The 16,695-nt window shown below is 40.7% G+C and overlaps 1 protein-coding gene across 3 annotated transcripts in view; it reads right to left on the reverse strand.

The window, feature by feature from the left end:
* The window catches only part of LOC109966526 (zeta-sarcoglycan-like), a 31,281-nt gene that overhangs the window by 9,701 nt on the left and 4,885 nt on the right, over positions 1 to 16,695 (reverse strand). For 2 of the 3 annotated variants that reach the window (XR_002275784.1, XM_020611414.1), the window contains exons 2-6: positions 14,179 to 14,373; positions 10,813 to 10,914; positions 4,734 to 4,821; positions 3,532 to 3,693; positions 2,539 to 2,611 (exon numbers count right to left, since the gene is read on the reverse strand). Coding sequence is in view for 2 of the 3 variants with exons in the window: in XM_020611414.1 (XP_020467070.1) it covers positions 2,539 to 2,611; positions 3,532 to 3,693; positions 4,734 to 4,821; positions 10,813 to 10,914; positions 14,179 to 14,373 (620 nt within the window). In the remaining variant the exon portion in view is untranslated. The remainder of the gene's footprint in view (positions 1 to 2,538; positions 2,612 to 3,531; positions 3,694 to 4,733; positions 4,822 to 10,812; positions 10,915 to 14,178; positions 14,374 to 16,695) is intronic. The other variant, XM_020611415.1, reaches the window with a different exon arrangement.

Consider the following 16,695-nt stretch of genomic DNA (forward strand, 5'->3'; position numbering starts at 1 on the left):
ATAACAATGAATGTCAAAATGACACCTTGGGCTGTGGACTCTCCAACTGTGCATTAGTTGTCATTATTGTTTAATAGACCAAACAATTACATGTCCAATAACTGCATGTCTGCATGTTCTGCTACTTTACACACCACCGTCACTTCGCACTACATGACAGTTGAAAGTGCAGGGACAATGAAGTGCACAAGTCAACTTTAAGACATTGTCTAATAATGTAAAATATATACATTAAGCTGTTTATACTCAATATTCAGAAACAGCACAATGGTGACAAATGAAGACAAATGTCTACACAGATAAATCCCGCAGGGACAAGAACAGGTGCTTCAAAGGGGATAAATATCTCAGGTGGGTGTCTTTGATTTTGTCTCTCCTCTTCTAGATTACCGTTGGCTCGCAGAGAAATAAAACGACACAAAGAGAGCAATCTTACTTTGAAGAGGAAAAGAAGAACGACATGGACGCAAGCCAAGAAGCCTTATCTTCATCATCTGGTGAGGGTTCCTGACAAGTGGTGAGTGGTGTGCAAAGAGCATTTAACTTGTCACACTTTCAAAGAGGTGGAGGGAGAAATTCTGGGAGAAATCCCAGAGCCACACATATAAGCATTACAACAAAAAAAAAAACCAATGCAATCAAAGAAAAGCTACATTTTTGCTTTAGATGTGTAATCTTTAAACCTTGAATCAGCTGTAGTGAGTGTCACATTGTAAAGGGGACATATTAAGGCCAGAGCTACACTGATGTGAAAGTCCAAGACATTTCACATTAGCGAGAGTCAATATTTTTAGTCCTGTCATGCTAATTATACAATATGATGTCATTTTATCAGATCATACATTCGATTTACACGTGTAATCAGTCAGCAGTCTACTCCTGCTTGTAATTTACTGTCTGGCGTTATAATGAAAAGGTTCTATGAAGGGAACCTGAGTGAATCACAGGTGCTGCTGATTCTCTGGTCCATGATGGTGACTCTATGTCTATGTCAAATCAAATGTAATAGGAGTATAGACTAGTATCTACTGTACATTCATGTATGCCACTCTCTAGCAATGTCATCTTTACTGTGGTGACACAGTCTAAAGGCTGTGTCATGGGAGAAGCAAACTGGTTCATACAAAGCGTTCGAGCATGTTAGCAAGCAAAAATGCTTGTGGCTGTTCCAAACAGCCACCCTCAGAGGTGGAAAAGCCGGCAGTGATACAGAAAGGGGGGGGCAGTCTAAATGTGGGGATAGTGGTGCACAATTCAGACAATCCCTCGCTTTCGTAGTGTTGCGCTTGTTTTGTACACAACAAAAAAGACAGAAGTAGACCTAGAGAGAAGAGTAGCTCAAATTCTATTGTCAGATGAAAAAACATCTAGATCTTCATTTAAACTGCACGACATTTTGTTGGAAGGCTTTGTCTTTTAATATCAGTTTTAACTGAATTAAGATTACTATATTTCAAGAGCTATACAATAACTCAATACAACAGCTATACAAGGAGACTGTCCTGTAAAATACGACAATATAGAAGCTACTGCAGTAACGGTGGCTTGCTTGCTTTGTCCATTTAGTCTATAAATACACTTTACAAATGAAAGAACAACATAGGTTTGAATTCATGTCATTAACAGCCCATGCTTTTCTGCTTCTGTACAGTTCGTACATCGGCTTGTTTGACAATATTTCGGTAATCTGTTAATGACTAAAGCCAGTTCTGTTCAAAAGCCAGCCTGCAGAAATGAAATTCAGAATGTTTTAAAACTGAACAACACAAACAGAATTAATTAATTTGATAAAGTTTAAATGGAATATCTTTGATTAAATGTGGATTTAAATAGGAGAAAATGGGAATCCAGTTGAAGCGAACATCATGTTGCTGCCTTCGTGTTTTCAACTGGCTCCTGTTCGGCTGTCTTCTCGTTAAGATTTTGACCACATTGCAGATGGTCACCTCTTAGCCAAGACTGTGTGTGTGTTTGCTTTAAAGTGAGCCTCATCAGTATTCCTCTCACTCTGGAGGAATTAGCTGCCAGAACACTGCTTTTTCTGCCAACTTTGATCCCAGCCCTCCCTTCAGGACCAGTAAGGTGGACAACAAACCGCACTCGTTATGGCTTGTTAATGGACTGACATGGGGCTCAGAGCCTCAGGCGCAGCGCAGCAGGGAGCACAGGAGTGGACGAGTCTACTTCACATCTCTACACTACCCACTTTCTCTCTGCTCCCTCTATGCTTTAATCAGTTCCTGGCTGCTATAGAGAATAATAAACAAATTAGTTCACCCCTGGGGTGTGAAATTAATATAATGGTCAAACCTAGTTTTAAAGTTGTGTGACAACAAAATGACCAGGGGATGCTCACTGGGGCTGAGATTAATGTGAATAATGGTTCCTGCTCTTTTTTTTTGGCGCAGTCATCAACTTTGAAATGCTATGGAACATTTATCATCATTATTTAAAGATCTTTATTTTAACTGAAGAGGATATGAACATGTGACATTAAGCTTTAATGAATTTCTGTAAAGTCAACGAATATGAACTTACTTTAGGTCTTCGGACGCCCTCGCTTGGATCAGGGGAGTTTCCACTGAATGTCCAAACACGGCGCCTTCTGTGCCTGACAATAAGATGTACTTTTATAATTCATAGACATTCAAGGATGTGTTTACCAAGGCTTGGTGTCAAGCCTCAGTGCTCTTTTGGAACAGGCCAGTGTGTCTACAGCACTGAGTATCAATAATAGCTTAGGGTGCTTTTACGTTCAGACAAACTCTGAAATGTTTGCCTTTTCGGTTCAGTTTGTTTAGGCTGGTGTTAAAGCTGTCAATCAAACCCTAGTATGGACAAAATAATCAGGAAAAAGACCCTCCTCTCTCTTCCAGAAGGGCTGGACCTCATCATGCCAGACAAGTAAATACACAACAGAGAAGAGGTGTCATGTACCTTAAATACATAAACAAACAGTTACTAGTTACTGTTAATAGCAAACCACCAAAATGCATGGAGAAGGACAAAATCTCACCACACTTTTGTTTTAATTCATTTTCACTTTTTTATGTATCAGGGAAAATCCACACTTGGGGAAACTGCACCTCAGGAGGCAGAATGGGTCACTCTCCAGAGGGTTGGTGATTCAAATCATGGCTTCTCCAGTCCATGTGTCGCTACGAAGACACTGAACCCCAAGTTGCTCCTAGTGGCTGCCCCATCAGTGTATTTGAATGCTTGTGTGCATGAATAGGAAATAGTGTAAAGTGCATTAAGTGTGCCTCATTGCACAGAAAAGCGCTATATAAGACCATTTACATTTAACATGCTGATGCACCAGTAAATCTCGATTGCTTTCCTGACAATCTCCATGGTCAGCACAAGGACTGTGTAAATTTAATACTTTTTAATAGCTTTTGAATTCATGGTGCAATCATCTAATATCACAAAATCCCACCAGAGCCAGTTGTATTGTCTGTACCAGAGCTCGACCGACTGCTCTATCACCAGCCTGGATGAAATTAAGTGAATAGGCAAACAGAGTTTTACCTGTGATGGTGAATTTTTCTGTTGTCATGATGACCTCCTCCTCATCTGCAGTAAACAGCAGCCGGCCTCCATCTCTGCTTCGCACCTCCAGTCTCTGACACTGGGCCTCCACAGCCTCAGGCCCTGCAGAGGGAGACGAGCAGGCTGAGGAGCTGCTGAATACTTGGACATTAAGAAATTCACTGACTTGGTTTTTGTTTCATTCTACTGCATTATTGAATGTCTTATGAATCTTTCTATGGCTAAACATATACTTTAGGTTGCTAATTAAAAGACATTACAGAATAGATTTCCACTTTAAAGGTTTTATTAGCCTGCAATGCTAACAATAATGTTCTTGTTGTAAATGGTGCTGTCACCTAAAGGTTGACATATGTGTTTCTGGCCTTGCAAGTCAGCTTTATGAAACTGTGTTTGGGCATGTAAGATGATTAGCCATCTGAAATACTTAGTGAAGCGCTTGCTTTGCAAATAAAAGGTGCCCAGCAAAGCCAGATCAGCCACCATTTTACCATGAATGGAGACAAATCAGTAATCTGTTCCGCTGGTGAGGAATATTAATTCCTGTTCTCCAGGCTTCTGTGTTTTTACAGATGTGCATGCAGAAACTTATCATCTCACGTTCTCCTGCTCCCCTCCTTTCACTTTCATTAATCCACGGGCTGCGACGGCTGGAGAATTTAATTATTCTCACCAAGTTTCATCTCGTTTCAGACAAAATGTGCTCTCTACTAAAGCAGGCACTAATTTTCTGAGGAAGGTCGAGCGTGACCAAGAAGTGTCATATCACCAGTCTTGTCAAATCAGCATCAGCGCTGAACTTATGTTGGCTAAGATCAATAGCTATTAATGCTAATAAGCAGGTCATTTGTTTTCCAGTGGTCATTAATCATGTAAATGGCTGGTAATTTGGACTGACTGATGATTAAACTTGGTGATAATAAGAATCCATTGCCCTTTCAATAAGTGCATCAGAGGGTAGTGTTTGGAAGAAACCGCAGTCTTTTGCAGGCTCAAAGAATTGAGATGAATTGTTGCTCTTTAAGTCATTATTAACATAAGACTGATCAGGCAATTTATAGTTGAGGTGACATGAATTTAAAATAGTTTTTAAATAACGTCCACCGAAAATGAGATAAAATGCTATACATAAGTGTGCTTCAGGTGAGGGCAAAGGTCAGTAGGAAGACATGGAGACTCACCCACTGTGAGCTGGCCGGTCAGCTGGCCTTGGTTGTTTCTAGCGTTCAGCGTTACGTTCTTTTCTGACCGAAAGAACAACAAGCTGTCCTAGGGGAAGCATGAATGGGAAAGGCAGCAGACAGACAGAGGGAGAAAGAAATGTGTCTCGTTTCAATTATAGATATGACTTTATGTTAAGATCTCTTTATTAGGTGAATTTGTCACTGAGACTGAGCCTAAATTATAGTCGTTGGACACGTTAATATAAAAGTGTTGATTAGTGCAGCTTTGACACAAATAAATTAAATCTCTTTGTACCATACAAACTGTACCTAACTGGCAACTATGTCACACCTCTTTTTTGGAGATAGCTTCGTCCATTTTGGACTCTCATGTCTCTTAAGGTGAATCTCGATTCCCTTATTTTATCGTTCCTTGATTCTTGATCAACCAGGAAGTTTTTCCAGTCCGCCATGATGAAGGATATCCCAAAGCTTTTATTTCTGCTCTGAGGAGCAAGGACAGAGGAGCTAGGAGGCTGCCTGGAGGAGCTATGACCAAGACGTGCTCCCTTCACAAAAGTCTGTTATGGATTGATATGACCCTTTATCAGGAATCAGCTTGTGACTGGATGCTTCACAGGAAGAATTATAGGAAAGGATGTCTTGTATTTTTCCTCGTTCCTCTCTCCTCGCATATTGCCGTTGCATCTTTTCCTCGAGTCTTACGTGGGCGGGACTAAGGCGCAAGGAAAAGATGCAAGTGAGGGAAACGTGGATGTAATTAGGGGAATTGAAATTCACCTTCTGTTTCTGGAAAGGTCAGTGCTGTCAAGACAGTCTGCATGTGTCAGAGTTCAAACCAAGCTTCAACTCTATACAACAGACAAATTTACTTTGCCTCCACAAGCAAATCCACTGATGGCACAGAAAGTAGTTGATATGAACTTGTGACACAATACGTTTTTTCTTTTGTACTAATTGGAAACAAGAGTTACAAGGATTTATAGTTTCACATTTGAGCTAATAATTATACCATGACACAGCCTAATAGGTTTGATTAAGCGCGTGTTCTCCCAAATTGTAGCAGATTATCTCAAGTTTGTGTGGTGTATAACTTTGTAGAGGTCATTCAGTCGATTTTCATTCCCTGCTTGTTCTTTCCTAATATAAATGCACATCATGAACAAGTTCTCCAGGAATCATGAAGAAATTTGGGAGCTAAACTGTTTCCTGGGGCCCCTGACTGAGACACTGTTGCTTAACACGTTCCTGGATCACATAAAAGGCTTTTTAGTTACTGCGCCTGTTGGGGAAGGTCAAGTGCAGATCAGAGTGGGTGCATATAAACGGTGCGTGTTGTTGTAGGGGCTCCGTCAGACTGAGAAATTATCATGGCTGCTGTAAGGCAAAGGATGCTTTCCTGCATACAATGAATAACATCACAGCCAAAAGCAAGAGCACAGCTTTGATTAAGTAGTTTAGAAACAAAGCAGCGTTATGCGGTGCCGCTATCTGTCTGTGAGCGAGTGTAGAATAAAGTGCAGACCTTTAAAACATGGATAAAGAATGCTGCTCCGGGTTTAGCTATAATCCTAACCAAATATTTCCATAAACATATTTGAAATTTTATAACATTTGGTTGTTGTGCTAGATGCTAATTTGCATACTGAGCTGATCAAGTAAATATAATGAAGAAAACATGTCACAAGTTGAAAAAGTACGCTTATTATGTCTAAATCTCCTCATTAAAAAAATCTAATCTTGCAGCCAGGCTGTTTGCATGCAGGGTACAGGCTGTTTTAGAACATGTTTACAGGCATTTTTAATATTTCTCAAATTAAAAGGGCCTTGTGTTTCAGTGTCAAACTGTTGGCCAAATTAAACTGGTTCCAGCAAGTGCTGTTTAAAGGATGTGTGACGCTGCGGTTTGCTTCTAAGAGCTTTGATTTTAAATGTGAAAGTTAAACAAGTGGATGGTTTCAGCCTCTCGCAGCAGACTGGAATTCAGATTTGGTGCAAGTCGGTGCAATTCAGTGAGGGAGAAGTTTCACTCCAATAAAGATACACCTGCATCTGATGCTATTTATAGATCAGTCACGGTGCCTGGAGACAATAACGAGAGCCACCAGTCAGAACAGCAGAGATTTGATTAACTCTGTCTGGGCACTGTGTTGCCTCATACCGCACTCTTTTCTGACGAACGCAAACATTCAAAGCAAAGATGCCATTTTCACTGGACTGTACATTTTAAATTATAGCGTTAGTTGTATCAAGATCACAGCTGACCAATTCTACTTAGATATTTTAATAATTAGCCTGGATTTTGTATCATTTACAAAGGCTTTTATGTGTTTTAATAAAACAATAGCTCGTAACAGTCCACATCTCAAAAGACAGCGGAGTTGTCATCGCTGGTTGTCAATGTCATCACTAATGGGCTGATAAAGCCAAAGCTGGAGATGGAAACAAAAACTCAGGCAGAATTATTTTATTGTAGAAATGGAGCCCTACATGTGGAGAAATCTTAGCTACTGTGCATCTGCTCGTCCACCTACCATTTGCATCAGTGGGCTTAAAACAAACAAAATGAAATGAAAGGCTGATGCTTCAGGCTAAATGCACAAGCTGCTGATTTTTTCCCTCTGAGCTCAGAGGAGAATCTAATAAGTAAAATCAGCTCCTGCAATCCTTAACATAAATAAAATACTTGTCTCAACAGGCTGTGATTGAAATTCACAGGAATACATCAGTTTACAAACACTAAAACAACAAATCTTAGCAGAGTGGCCACTCTGCTAAAGCTGTATCACTGCTGTTCATTAAATCTAATTCGACCTCTGTTGTCCTTAAGCAGCAGCAGACATTATTACCCTAATGCATGTGAAAAGCAGGAGCTATTCAAATCACTAAACCCAAAACTTGTGTCCTTTCAAGTGCTTTTAGACTCTACCAAGAATCTAAACAATGCATTACCTCAATATGATGAAAGACACAGGCGTTTTGCAAGGATAGATATTGTAAACTGAACCATTTATCTTGCATTTAACTCTTGACCAAGACAGGACCATAGCATGTATTGATTTACATTAGGTTGAAATGAAAATGAAAAAAACTGAAGAGTGGTAGTGTAGTAACGTATTGTGTTGGATAGGGGTGTAAAACGCTGTAGAGACAGTCTGAAGCTAACAATTTGGAACAAGCATGTATTTCATCCACCCTGTTTGATGCTTCAATGTGAGGAAAGTCACAGGGGGAAGAAATGCCTGCTCCATCATTTGGTTTCACAAAAACTTGAGATTATGAAGGTACTGTTCATCTGGCAGGTGAAATTTCAAGTGTGACAGGTTTCAAAAAGCCTGAAATTACAGTCACTTGACTGCTTTCAAGCATCAAACTGATTTCACATGCTTTAAATTATGGTAGTATTGTGTGTTTCACAGGTCTAATTGGAGCTATTGTGCAGCAATCATATGCTTTACATTTCAAGGATAAACTGGATTTCATATATTTGATAGTAAGGATATCCCCTGGAAACATATTGGTGACTTTTCTCCATAACAATTCAAATGTTTTCATGCTGTGCCATCTGAAAAAGCTGACAGGCGGATAGGTGGATGGACAGATTAATGGAAATCACAGAGGAAGCCTCCAGGGTGGAGAAAAATAATATAAAGTATTCCATCCACCCAGGCACCTGCTCAGGTGTAACTGACACATTAGTCACACAAGCTCAAACAACCATAATAAAAATAACAAAGAGGTTGTGTTTGAAATTAACTCTGCATTTCATCACCCATAAACACCAGTACCAAATCAGAAGCTCGGAGAGGCAGGTGTTATGGCCTGGACTCACACTACGGTGCACAGCATCGACACTGGGGCGCTGGACCCTGCACTTTACCCCACAATGTGGGAAATACTGTGATAGTATTTTATAACACCGTATATAATCTATACTGTGCATGGGTGATATCATTTGAAGCATAACTATGATCTAATTCAGTATATCATGACTAGGACTGTGAACAAATCCATAATACTCCGAGTACCGACCAGTATGACACAATCCCAGTCTTGGTGCTGGTCATTTCTGACCCAGTTCTTATTATCCTGCTCATACTACCTGCTCCACCCGCTTTGCCACCTGTTACCTTGATTTTGTTGCTGGGTTGTGCTCTGGATGCTTCTGTGACGTAGCCCTCGGTGTTTGCACTTTGTCTCGTGTTTTGGAGGCTGGATTCTGAACCCTGCCTCATTTGGGATTGTGCCTCTGGTCTTTTCCCCCTGTATTCAATGCTTGGTTTGGACAAATCCTCCCTGCCTGATTTTTACTGCTTTGGACTCAAAGTAAGCCTCTTGTTTTTCTATTGAACTGCTTAGCATTACAAGTCTGTGTTTACATTTGGGTCCTAATTAATGAATTGCGACAAAATATGGGTCTAAAGCATTGATTATCAATCCGTCAACAACTGAAAATAGACTTATTCTTCAATGAGAATACTAAAATCTGTTTTTGCTTATCTTATACTATTTTATTTTAAATGCATGTCTTTTCTTCATTCACTGAATTATTGTGCATATTTATTAGAAATATGTAAAATACTGTATAAGCATCATAACAATAGACATGTCTGTTCAGATAAAGTCTGTCCTCCTGAGGAGAAAAAAAGCATATTTTTTAAATTTTTTGGCCTGAAAAACTAAAATATAATTGTTTTTTACTAAGTTGGGCACAGTTTCCCACGAATGTAAACCATATGTGCAAAGTTAACAGCTCTCATTTCGCTACTGAGAGCGCTGTTGTCATTTGCTGCCAGCTACAAGATTTACAGCCAAAAAAAAACAGTGTGGGAGCTATTTCCCACTTGGTATTCATTGATTATGGCTCCAGCCATTGATGAAGATTTAAAGCACTGATTAATCCATGAGAAGTTGAGTTCAGCCGCTTACCTCCATAGCAGCTTGGACTTTGAACATAAAAAACATGCGATATTTAACTTGAAGATACCTCTAGTGTGCTGCAGAGTTCACTGCTGCTTTAGTAATGGCTTATTGATCAGTGGTTATCTGACTGAACAGCACTGTGCACGTTGGTGTAAACTCATTGGATAACCATAATCCCTCCTCTCAGTGCTTGACATATTCCCTCAGGTGAGAAACACAGTGTGACCCATAGAGGTGTTTGACCTGCAAATACCTCTGGTGCTGGTAGATAAGGAGGCCACTGCACAGCCCATCTGTAAACCAAGACAGTAAAAATGTCTGCAGGTGGTTCTGCACGGGTAATGAAATACTAGCTTTGTCTAACATTTAGCCTGAGCAGACGCAGGTATGATCTTGAGGGGTTTGCTACTGCTAAGAGCAGGGGCATTATTATTTAAATCATCATTTAGCTCTAACCATCAAAGCGCAAGAGTGGATGATTCCAAGTTGTTTCTCAATCTGCTGAGGCAAACTGTACTCACTTGCCACTTCCTCCATCAGCAACCTTCAAAAATCAAATTCACAAGGAAACCCCACTTCCAGTGCTTGGAGTTTCTTTCTGCAGCATGCCTAATCACTGAAAGGGGGATGATCCAACTGAGCATCTGTGATTTGTGTGGGAGACGGAAATTTGGATCATCTTTACACTGGAGCTGTGTTGGTTAATCTACTAAACATCAAGAGAAGAAAAGGGAGAGAGAAAGTGGAAGAGGGGAATTTATCATGTGGGCCTGATTGGAAATCCAGCAGGGGGACTCTTGGTCCCTCTGTAATCTCCTTTAGGGTTGTATGTGGTCTTAGAGAAGCTGAGGCAGCCTATTACCCATCTCCTGCTGATGGGAGGCCCTGATATTGCACTGTTGAAGGATGACAGGAAATGAAGAGGAGAGGAGCATGGGAAAAAAGGACAATCTTTCCTATACAAGGCAGTATCAAAGTGTCATCAAGTAAGAGCTCAGTGGAAAGTTGGCCTTTGTTATTGAATTAGTCACAACATCCTCAGAACAGAGAGATCAATACCACCTAATCTGCAACTTTGTACTTCGTTTCAGCAGTTATTCCTAGTCCAACAGGAAACCTGAAGTTGGTGGGAAAAGTAAAGGGGGCAACTTACCCTTCTGGACTGGATCTCGTTCACATAGACAGGCAGGAGAAATTCAGATATTCCTTCCAGGCGAACCCCATCCTTATTCAGCTGGAGGTTTCCCATTCCATCCTGAAACATAGTCATGCTCATCAGTGATGCTGTGATGAGCACTGCTGATTTGATTCAAAGGTTCCCAAATGACAAAAAATTGAATCTCGCTGTTGCTGAAATGTATTAGGCAAAGCAGGATGTGCTGCATGTCAGATGAGATGGCGGACAGGCAGCAGAGCTGAGTGACAGGGAGGGAGTAGGACATGGCAGTGAGGTGACAATCCCACCGACACTCAGCGGTGTTGGGGTGACAGGCTGCATGCAGTGGGAGGCAGCCTGAGGAGAGTCACGCTAATACAGCAGCCATGGATGTGAATGTTGAGGAGACTCATGGAAAAATATAAGATGGTCATGCAAATTTGCACTGATGTGAACATTATTATTTTGGTGTCACGGTAATGTTTTTAAGGGTCTCAGAATGATTTACAGGCTGATAAAACAGCATGAGGCAATAGCAAAATAATGAAAACAAGCAAATTAATTCAGCAGCTCAGTTTTTAGCAACTGATCCCTGGCCTCTTGTTGTTAAGCTCTATTTATTCATGAACTCTAATTGAGAATTATAAATAAACTACATACTATAAGGCAGTTTATTGGCTCAAAACAATCATCACACATGGCCATAGTCATTAAAACAGTCACAAATACTAGTAGAATTACAAGCTTGTGACGCTTGGTAATCGGTGTGGAATGGGTGTCTGTAGTTGAACTCAAAAGGCTGCTAAATATATCGTCACTTACTGTATATTAGCAAAACCTTACAGGTGAAGACACAGGCATGCGGATGTCTGCTAGACACCAGTGATGACCAATTGGCTTTTTCATATCACCACATCATACAAGATATCATCAGCATAAATGTGTACTATAGTGTTGCAAAATATTTTTGTCCATAATAAACAGCTGTGAGCCTAATATGGATCCTTGAGGAGCACCTTTATCAGCTGTCTGCAAACTTGATTTGTAACAGGCAAAGATGTTAAAACCAGAGAGAGCAGCTTATTTGACAAAATTTTGTCAAACGTATCAAAAGCCTTGGACATGTTTACAAAAAAGAGTAGCATAGTGTCGTTTTTTTTTTTTTTTTTTAATCAGGGGAATAACGGTGTCATCCACAACAGCAGTTTTTGCTCTATAAGCGGGTCTAAAGCTGGACTATGGTGCCTGTTCTCCAGGAAGTTACGTAGCTGTGTGCTGACTAGTGATGCTAAGATTTTTGGACAGACAGGACAGCTTGGATATAGGCTGGTAGATGTTAAGGTCACAGGTGTCACCGCCTTTACACAATGAAAGCTCTTGAGCATCTTTTGTGAACAGTGGGTCTTGTTCCACCGTTACTCACTGGTGGGCACACTGTGGATGATTTTCCTAACTTCTAGAATGCACCTCCCACCTCTACTAAAGTCAAAATGTGATGCTTCTCAGTGTTAATGAATAAAAATTGTTCCCCTAAATACAACTAACATTTGTCTGGTGCTTAAAATAACTCATTTGATAACAAATATAATCATGCATGCAGCAGTTTCATTCTTAATAATCTATGATTTCTTATTTCATTGAACTAGGGGCTTCATTTACTTCGTAGTCTGTGCCCCAGCCTAGCCAAAGTTTTCTAGATCCACTCCTGGCTCTGTAAAACTTGGAGGGCCCCTTTAGCCCAGCTTACTGTCCACTGACAGAAATGCTCGATTCAGAAGCCTTCGTGTATACACAAACTAATGCTCAAATTGGATTAAATAGGTATTTAGGTGTGGCACCAATGAGCCTTCTCATTCCAGTAGATGCTGGAACAACCATCAGGACATACAATAATTGCTCAAAACTGACTATAATACTAATAAAATGGTGTAGTAGCCCTGCGATGGATTGGCGACCTGTCTAGGGTGTACCCCGCCTTCGCCCGATTGCCGGCCGGGATTGGCTCCGGACCCCCCGTGACCCCCTTCAGGGACTAAGCGGTAGAGAATGAATGAAAAATGGTGTAGTTTGGTATGTTTTCCTATTGAGCTTGCTGAGTCCTGAGATGTGGAGCAGCAAAGTAGATTTTCTGGCACTAAGGTCTTTTACTCCAGACCCACTGATGGGAGACAAAGGAGTAGAGGAGTGATAGCAACAGTTAGGGGATGCATCCATCACAGAGGGGGAACACTGCCATCAGGGTTTTGTTGACAAAATGGTAAATTGTGTGCATTGTCCCTGAAAATGTCAAAGGAGCTCACAGCAGCTGCCTGTTTGGTTTTTGTTCTAGATTAACACATTGTGTCATCTGGTGGTGGTGCTGCTGCCAAGTCTTTCCTAATTCTTTATCAAATACAGATGAGGCGCAACATGAGAGGTGGTGTCTGCAAACTCGAGTACTCCTGAGTAGATAAATGTTTCCACCAGGTTTTGTAATAAGGAAAAAATAAAGAAAAGACAAAGGAAAAAACTGTACATAACCTGTTAGTTCACAAACTCTCCTTTAACCTTTGAGATAATAAACCAGTCTGATATATTTATCCAGTATATATTCACAGTCAAACCCTAAAGCAGCACTCTGTCTATTGCTTGGCCTTATTGTCATCCTTCTCTGTATGTTTTAAATCCTCATTTTTTGGTGTTGTCTCCCATTTATTTTGACATTGTCTCACTGTGCACTGGATTCCAACTTCTTATTGTTTACAATTGTTTTTACGTCAAACACATTTGCAAATTTCTGAGCTTTGTATTTTTGATACATTTTGCCTCGATTCAAGCCTTGTTTTAATATTAGTTTGAATTCTGTTAGGACTGCAGGAATTGGCTTTACAGTCGCATCCAACTAAAGTCTTTTTTTATGTTTATTTGCTTTTTGAAACTAAAGATCTTTTGCAGTGATAAGTTTGTGTCTAAAATTCTGAGTTTGTCACATTTCTGCATTAAATACTAACAGTATTTCTTGCGTTCAAATGAATAGTGGATTGATCAGTTTGACAGAAAATCAATCAAAATTTTGCTAAGTCATTCATCAAGCAAAGACACCAAACATTTAGTAGTTGTTTCTCAAATACCTGGATTAGCTGCGCGTCTTGGTTTTGCATAACTCAGAATTGTTTGGTCAAGCAAAATGAGCAATTTGATGTTTTCACCTTGGACTATAGAGAAATGGCATTTTACAGAGTAAAACCTCAGGAAGGACATGTTGTCATTAACCTAATGTAAAGAAATTAACCAGGGACAGCTTGAACTACTGTTGTCTCACAACAAACAGCAGCTAGTGAGATGAAATCGGCCTCGTTTTGGAGAAGGCCCCGCCGTACTCACCACTGAGAAATTCATGACCTTTATGATCCAGACAGTTAGGGCCAGGTTAACTATCATGGTGACCAGGAGCAGCAGCAGGAAGAAATAGAGGCCTCGTTTCCTCCAGCCATATAGGCCCACTGAGTACACGGCATCGCTGCCTGGTCGCTGGAGATGAAGGGACTGGGACGCGAGGATAAACTGCTCCTGGGTAATCTGGAAAGCAAACACACAGGAGCCTTTATGTTAGCTAACTGTCAAGGATATTTTCACTCCACTGAAGCAATCGCATATTGTAAGTGGTTATTACCTTGCGAGCGCCAGTAAAAACGACCCCCGGGCTAAGGCATGGCTGTGTGATTTTTACAGTTTTTTGAAAGGCGGTGCTACTATATAATGCACAACTGGTGAAATGATGGCATGAATGTAAACTGGAGTATTACTACAGCCGGAAACTTCTATGCATGGTGATTAAATGGTGTGAGAAGAGGATATTTCTGTCAGTAGTACACTAGGCACAGATTTTTATTTTTTTTTAACTTTGAATTAAGATTCCTGTGGCATCTTTGGAAAAATAACTATTTTCCATTGTTTGCAAGCCTTGTTATGTTATACCTGGGCTCTCTGGGCCTATGTACATTTAGAAATTGAACCAGCAGCAGCATAATCCATCAAGCTGTGTATATAAAAGACAAGGTTATTCGGGTGACTTTGTTTTATTAAAAGAGAAACCAAATCAAAAGGCCCACTCCGGAGGGAAAAACTCAAAAGGGGGATGTTTTCGTTCCACTGCTGTAAAGGAAGATCATCAGTCAAGATTCACTGATTATAAGTTTTCCACCAGCTGTGGGAATAACTGGCCCCAAGGGGTGAAGGCATAATTACCCTTGTTTAAGTCAATAAACAGAAACTAGTAACCAAACATTGATGCTAACAAATTAATCATAATGATGAATGTAGGTTATGCTACTTGAAAGCAGGGTGCTTGACATTTCTGCTTGTATTAATGTACTTTACAATGAAAATGAATTTGTATGGCTTTAATAACACGTCACTGTGTTGCTTTCAGTGCTAATTACTTGTTGACATTTTGTCAAACTGGATCCCAGTGCTTAAAAGGAAAAGCCCCTGTGAGTGACAGCTTCCTGCAGCCGTCCTGTTCGCTGCTCCCCTCAGCCTGAGATCTCTAAAATGTTACTGCCCGTCAACCTTTGACAGGAAAATATTTCACATGCCATGCACACTAAGAAGGCTTTATGGACCTATATGTCCAGCGGGAAATGTGAAATGATGGAGAAGGCTACTGCAGGCAGTCAGTCCATCACTGAAGTAAAGGATGTCTCTAAAGCACAGTCCTCCCAAATGGAATTTCACATTATGAAAGAATGCTTTTCTGATGAAAACAGGAGCTGGATTATGGAGATGCCAGTAAATGTTCTCTCATCTGGCAGAGTCACTAAGTGCCCGCCAGCGGAGTAGCTGCTACATGTGAGCTCTGATCTGAGATCAGAGAGGACGATGTCTGTCAAGTGCAGTCATCCAGGCGAGGGCGAGGGGTTGCTGTTCTCCAGCCGGTCGTGACTGCGGGCTAACAGTGTGAAACTCCCCGTCACAGAGTATGAGGTTGTCTGAGCTCTGAACCGGTCTGCTCGGCTGGTGATGGGATGAATTCGCGCGGCCTGCCATCATTATCTCTTGCACAGGCAATGAATAAAGCAAAGCGCCAGTGACAGCAGAATGTTTACAACCTGGCATAGCATTTATTATTTTCACAAAAACCTGATCTCTTGCAAGAGCAAGCAAGTGATGAGCTTTAGTGGTTAAAACTCAGAAGCTGATTGTGTAGCAGTGTGTCCTTCAGGCTGTCCAGGAATTCACAGAAACACCTGCATCTTCAGACATTTAACAAAGCTTTATTTTGTGGCCTCACCTTACGTTATAGTAAATCAAGAGGTCTTTCTTACTATTGTCTGGCATTTTACAGAGAAAACATTCCCGATCATTCCCACCAGCGACTGCACCACAAACATGACATCTAACAAAAGTCCCCAGAGCCTCACGACTTAATCCACTCTTAAAGTGACTGTTTCCTTGGACCAACAGTTTAGGTCACATTTGTCACTTGTGGCAGATGTCTCACAAATGGATGTTGTGGCTTTGCAACAAATACAAATGACCCATATCGTTGGCCTAGAAATGTCAGTGATTCCAATTTAAAACAGCGACACAGCTGAGGGACAAGTGCATTATGAGCGGTGTTTACACACAGGCTGAATATAAGTTCTGTCAACAGTGTCACAGATAGCAAACTTTATTTATCCCCAAAGGGAAATTCAGGTGTTACAGGCGCTCAAACAGGATGTTTTACAAGAAAGGTAAGTATGCTTCACTGGTAAAGACCTAGTGTATTCGTTGCATGAGTATATTTCTATTTGTATATGTAAAGGTAAGTGTAATATGAGCAAGTCTATATTTTGTCATGATACAGAGTCATTGTGTCTCATAGTGCCTCATCATCCCAGCAGAGAACTTCTCTAC

This window comes from Monopterus albus, unplaced genomic scaffold (genome assembly GCF_001952655.1).
Source record: "Monopterus albus unplaced genomic scaffold, M_albus_1.0 scaffold113.1, whole genome shotgun sequence".
Lineage (NCBI taxonomy): Eukaryota > Metazoa > Chordata > Actinopteri > Synbranchiformes > Synbranchidae > Monopterus > Monopterus albus.